This window comes from Hippoglossus hippoglossus, chromosome 15 (genome assembly GCF_009819705.1).
Source record: "Hippoglossus hippoglossus isolate fHipHip1 chromosome 15, fHipHip1.pri, whole genome shotgun sequence".
NCBI classification, from domain to species: Eukaryota; Metazoa; Chordata; class Actinopteri; order Pleuronectiformes; family Pleuronectidae; genus Hippoglossus; species Hippoglossus hippoglossus.
The window spans coordinates 614,794-621,144 of NC_047165.1; the positions used below are offsets into that span (position 1 = coordinate 614,794).

A 6,351-nucleotide genomic window follows, 5' to 3' on the forward strand; every position below is an offset into this window, starting at 1 on the left:
GCTCCCGAAGTTTATGGGATGTCCAACTGACTTCATGTGCCAATGTCAGTTTAACAGTGAATCTATCACCTTTTCCACAGTGTTGCATTATGGGGCGTTATGGGGTTAATGTGTTTTCGTCTTGTGAATCACCCAAGCTGGGAGAGAGACCCACAAATGTATTTTCTCCATTAATAAGGATTTAAAAATTATGATTGTAATATCTTAGTTTAATATCATTTCAACGTATTATGGTCATTTTTTTCACATCAACCTAAAAAAAGATTGCTAGCGTGCTAGCATTAGCATACTAGCGTTAGCGTGATAGCAATGTTTTTTTGCATGATAACCCCGTATTTTCACCTAATTTCATATTGCACCCCCCTTCTTTGAAGACACACGATGCACTTGATTGAACTCGTGTATAGCAGCGATGTTACTGAACTGAACTGTTGCTCTAATAACAAGCATCTTGCCAGGTTGCATTCAGACCACTGCTAGCTAACTGAAGCTGTTGATTCATACGTGAAATAATGCAGCGCATCCAAGCTTTTCAATTTCAAATGTCATTGATTCACCTGCATTAGCATTGATGTTATTTGGATATTGTTTATTTAAGATTTCAACAATGTTATTACAAAGACATCCCCACAAAACGTTTGTCGTCTGTTTACATCAGGGTGTCAAACATACGGCCCGCGAGGGGGTCCAGCTCGGCCCGCCGGATGACTTTGCTAAGTGTGAAAATTACAGAAAGACATAAATTGCATTTCTATAAAAGTAGCTGCTATTCCTAATCAGTCCACAGGGGGTCGCACTGTATCAGTAAGAGCATGCAAGTAAAGAGTAAGAGTAGCGATTTACACTGAGAACCAGAACTAAACAGCAGTGAATCAGCATGTCTCTTAAGAACATGGAGGTTTATGAGTCCAAACGTTTTGTAATTTTTTGAATGGATCCAGTAATTGCTTCAAAAACAGCGTAAATGCGATGTCTGCTCCGGAGGCAGCAGCGCTCGCTGCTCGCTTGGTGACAAAGCGAGGGAATCTGCAGAGGAGAGCCCAGGCAGATCAACAGTGGGCTGACGGCTGAGTTTTTGGTCTTTATGTTTCTAGTTTATTGTAGAAAGACCTTAAAATAGGGTTTATCATCCAAAAACCTTCACCAATGATTTAAATATAGAGAATATTGTCGTTATGTATGCGTTATTATGCTATGATTTTACTGGTCTGGCCCACTTGAGATCAAAGTGGGCAGTATGTGGCCCCTTAACTAAAATGAGTTTGACACCCCTGGTTTACATTGACGACTACTGATGATGTAACAGCGTCTTTTGGGCTGTCCCAATTCGTAGGGGAGATTTCAACCACTACCCGTGTGACTCCTTTTCAAGGACAAGATGACCCTCGAAAACAAGGGGGAGGGCCGAGGGGTGAAATGGGATTGGGCCTACACTCTGAGCTAATCATTGGCTCTGAGGCCTCAGTCTGAGGACATGTGTTATCCAGTGTCTCTTTCTCATTGTCTTCTTTGGCCCCATGTACCAGTGTCAGCTCTCGTGCTGATTGCTGGACTTTCACCTTGAACACGTCACACTTCTCAGGTAACAGGCCTTTGTTGAAGAGCACAGACGTCAGATAGGAGAACAACACGATGGCAGCAATGGCAGACAGCATGGAGATGGTCTTAACTGGAGCGTACTGGACATGAACTCCATCCTCTAGAACACATCCTGGGAAGTGGAGGACAACTGGCAGCCCGAGTGATGGGAGTCCACTGAGAACTCTGAGCACCAATCCCACCACACAGCCCATAACAGCTCCGTAACCATTGGAGATATTGACGAAGAGGACGCAGACCAGTTGAGGGAAGATTATGACGTAGGCCACTTCAGCACTAAGAATCCAGAAGAGTAAGACACTGTTTTTCTGGCTGGTTAGTGATGTACCAACCAAACCCACGACCATCACAGCAACTCGGATCACCCACTGAATCTCTCTGTCTGATGCCTGGAGAAAAAGTAGAGAGGAGGAGGTGAAGAGGTTTGAGATACTAACTCTTATCTTATAATTCAATGTTCTCACCTGTGGCCTCAGGATGTTCTTGTATATGTTGGAGGTGAAGACAGAAGCAGCAGAAATCAAAGCAGAATCAGCAGATGACATCACAGCAGCAGCAACACATCCAGTTCCGATTATGGAGATGAAGGACGGGGTGAGGTGCTGTAATGTGAGGGGCAGGACTTGAGCTGCTTCCCCACGTTCATATGGAAATGGAGAACCATAAGACGTCAGGTTCCAATCTGAGGAGCAGACCAAAGAAAATTCATACAAAAGTAAAACATTACAGTGGACACCGTATAAAGTGATCAAGGACAAAGTAATCAACCGTCCAAATCGTCAACAGAATCGCTCCTATTCAAAGGCTGGTTAAAGAACTTGGTTATAGTGATCAAGTAGTCTGCTTACAGTGATCATTTGGTCTTTTTATGTTTGGACAGTAAAATAGTTGTTTGTTTACAGTTGACTCTCCTGCACTAAGGACTGTGACTCAGCTCTTTGTTTTATATGGTAATGGATCAACCTTGGTTTCAAAACCCACTGTTTAGTACACAAATCAACAAAAGGTCACCTTGCTCTCTACCTGCTCACTAAGTTATGCAAAGATGTTGCTCCTTGGTTTCCTGTGATTTAACTATTGATTTAACATGTTTTGTTCTTTCCGTAACATTAAATACAACAGATAAGTGGATGTAAGATGTCACAGTTTACTTAAGTATGTAGAAGTTGTCAGTACCTGTAGATGCAGCAGCTGCCCCAAGCAGTATTGGAGGTATTCCCAACACAAGTATGAGGAAAGCAGCGACAAAGCACGAGAGCTTAGCTGTGGCTAATGAAGAAGCTGCCAACGTCCTCTGGTGTAAACACTGAAATCCCAGACTTCCCAGTGCCTTGAAAATGAAACAGATTTAAAATATGAGTCATGTGTCTTTATCTTGAGGATTTCTCTCAACACCAGTGAAGTACATTTGACATCAGCCACAGTTTTGCTCCATCTTACAAACATCAAGAAATCATCCATCATGATCCCGGTCTTCTCCAGTCCTGGTGCACCGATCCAGGGAGCGTGTAAGGTGTTGTTCATCAGTGTCTTGCTGATGTCCAAGCAGTTAGGGTTCATCAAGACAAAGGGAACACACAGCCACTGCAGAGACAAATACAAATGTAAGTAATGGACAAGGACTCCAGCACTTTATAAAACCTTAAAGAACAGCAACTCACCAAGCTAATGAATATAAGAACAAGCTGAATAATATCAGTGTAGGCCACAGAGTAGAGACCTCCCAGCAGAGTGTAGATGATGACAACTGCAGCAGAGATCCAGATACACAGAGTGTAGGGCAAATCCAGGACCACACTCATGGTGCCTCCTGTTAAACACCTTGTATCAGTGGAATTCTACTTATATACAGTCTGTACAAGTATCACTGACTCATATTCCTTCAAATACATTTATTTTAAACTGACATTTAAACACACACATATATGAGGAGAGGTTAAAGTGCTCCTGTATATTCTTACTTACCTAAACTAATCAGTGTCACAGTCAAGAACATCACATCAAGAGAAACTGAGGCCAGGCTCAGTCCAGCTGTCAGAACTTGTCCATACTTGATGTGGAAAGGGTCCATCATTGTGACACACCTCATTTCTCTTAGTGGTTTAGCAAACACCAGGCCACCTTGATTTAATGAGGGGAAAAACAGAAACTAATGATAATATCAAGAAATCACTAAAATAATGATTCAACTTGAGGTGAATTGATGAAGTAAAATTGCCAACTTAAACTTACATATAATAAAAGATAAGCTGTATGCAGTTAACATCGTGGCTGCCCAGGTTAGTCCCATTGACGGAGTGTACACCATCTCAGCTGTGCCAACAATGAAGCCTCCTCCAACCCATGTAGCTGCAGGATGGATCAACACACAGATATTTGGACAAAGACTAAAGGTGAGATCATAGTTCAGTATTATTGATCAATAGGACCAGTAGGACTTCACCCAACCAAGACTGTTGTTAGTCAAATCTGATTTGGCTGTTTATTATTCATATTAAACAACAATTCATGATGTGTTCTTGTAAAAGTAATGCTTTTATAAATTGCCAGATCTTTCTGCCTCCATGCCTGGGACAGACAGTTTCCATCCTGTTGTCTTCAGCTGAGCTGTCCTCACCTGTCATGGTGAAGATCCCCACCACCCAGTTGATGCTCCGGTTTCCCAGTAACGTCATCTCCGTCTCACTGGCTCCACTTTTCTTCTGTTCCCTCTTGGACTTGAAAGAAGCCCAGATGCCGGTCCCAAGGACCATCAGGTAGAAGAGCACCATCAATATCACTCCTGGGATGTTCACTGCCATGATGAAGAATGTTGACTGTCTTTCACACCAGCGTGTTTTCACCTGTATCTTGACAAACAAGAGAAACTGGAAAACAAGACAGACCATGTCTTCATTAGCATCTTGTCAGACCCTCATTATGTAAGTGACCACAGTTCTGCATCACTTCTCTCATCCTCTCTCCCCGTTCATTCAGTACTTTACCACCGACCCTCCTCACTCAGCCTGTCAGCCATGTACACCTCACCAGCTCAACTCCTCTCACCTGTTCACACAGCTGCTTTACATTACATTTCATTGAGCTGACCCTTTCTTCCAAAGCGACTCACAATAAGTGCATCAACCATGAGGGACAAACCAGAACAACAAGAATCAAGTGACTACATTAGCTTCAAAAAAGCCAAACTACAAAGTGCTACATGTAAGTGACATATAAGTGCAATTTTTTTAATTAATATAGTTTTTTTAACCGAGGTGCAGTCTGAAGAGATGTGTCTTTAGTCTGGAGGAAGATGTGTGGACTTCCTGTCCTCATGTCCATGTGGAGCTGGTTCCACCGTTTAGGAGCCAGGACAGGAAACAGTGGTGATGTTGTTGAGTGACATCTACTCATGTGGTAAACAGCATTAAAATAGCCTAGTTGAAGTTAATCCATTGCATCTTTATATTTGCTAAAATTATACTGAATTTAATATTTTGCATCATTACGCATAATTGCCAGCAGTACCTGGCCTCTCACAGGAAACCATTTTGGTTACAGTTCACTGCTTCTCCTGCAGCACAGTTTTTTTGGGGCACTGTATGTGCAACAACTCATCAATTATGGCTATTTGAAAAAATGTATATAATATTAAATATAAGTTATTACCATTCAATTGACTCTGGGGCACCAGCCTTCCAAAGAAAGAGTGATTAGTAATTTTTGTTCCGACCCGGCTCAAGTGGCCACGACAAAAAGGGAGACACACCAGTATAAAGAACACAATGGGCCACAGGTGCTTCAGATCAGCCACATGCAGGACAGACAGACAGTTCACTCCCAGATTATACCCCAAGGGGGAACCAGAGGCCATCACACCCCTCCCCCCATTAAGACGGGGTCCAAACGGGATCACCGAAAAGTCAACACATCCTGAAAACCTGGCTATTAACACTCAGGCCTTACTAGGCTGGAACACAGGCTTCAACAGTCAAACTCATGAGTACCTTGGTTCCCACCAGGGCAGCAATGACCATGTTTACTCCACCAGGGCACGAGAAAGTGCATCTGCCAAAAGTTTTACTATGATTAAAATCATCTAATTTTAGAAAACGTTGAAAGAATTGGTCTGTGTATGTGTGTGTCTGCACTGTGCGTGTGTGCAGAGAAATCAGCAATTGAAATAGTTTAAAGGAAAACCAAAGAATACCAGTGACAAGATGGTGGTAAAAAAAAGAACACAACGTGATGGTGATATCAAAGATGACTGCATGGCTGTCGTGTTTCTTTGTTCAATGTCACTTGGACTCTACTGAACTTTCTCATCTTATTGACCAGTCAGTACATGTCACATTCAGAGTGCTGCTATATGCTGTGGTTTCTTCTATCACACGCTGCCAGCAAAGCCATCAGGGGTAACTTGGGGTTCAATATCTTTCATGCTGGACAACCTACTTGGACAAAACCCAGGAAACATGTCCTGATGTACAGTTAGCTGGTCAATGCTAACTCTGCTTTGTGGCTCCTGTTGCTTAAGACTTCTGCTGCTGCCATTTACTCCAAGTTATGTTTGGTTGATCCAAGGTGTGTGTCAATACCTTGGAGGCGAGTTGTAGCAGTTGGCTTCAGACAGGCCTGGGGGGAAACTTGACAGAGAGAGGGGGCAGGGACGTGGGGTTTTATGACCTGGTGATTTCATGGATTCTGGGGCACAAAGTGACCAATTTTGGAAAAAGGTTGAAAAGAGGAGCTGCAGCAATAGTTAGAATGACA

At 42.8% G+C, this 6,351-nt stretch overlaps 1 protein-coding gene across 1 annotated transcript; it reads right to left on the reverse strand.

Annotated features, from left to right (window-relative positions):
- Positions 1–1,367: 1,367 nt before the first annotated feature.
- On the reverse strand, positions 1,368–4,459 carry LOC117775572 (high-affinity choline transporter 1-like). Its single transcript, XM_034608875.1, has 8 exons — positions 4,217–4,459; positions 3,832–3,948; positions 3,565–3,720; positions 3,261–3,409; positions 3,040–3,183; positions 2,776–2,929; positions 2,064–2,281; positions 1,368–1,988 (listed from the first exon to the last, which is right to left on the reverse strand). The coding sequence occupies exons 1-8, from the start codon at positions 4,398–4,400 to the stop codon at positions 1,368–1,370; spliced, it is 1,743 nt and encodes a 580-aa protein (XP_034464766.1). The 5' UTR covers positions 4,401–4,459.
- Between the last annotated feature and the right edge of the window lie 1,892 nt (positions 4,460–6,351).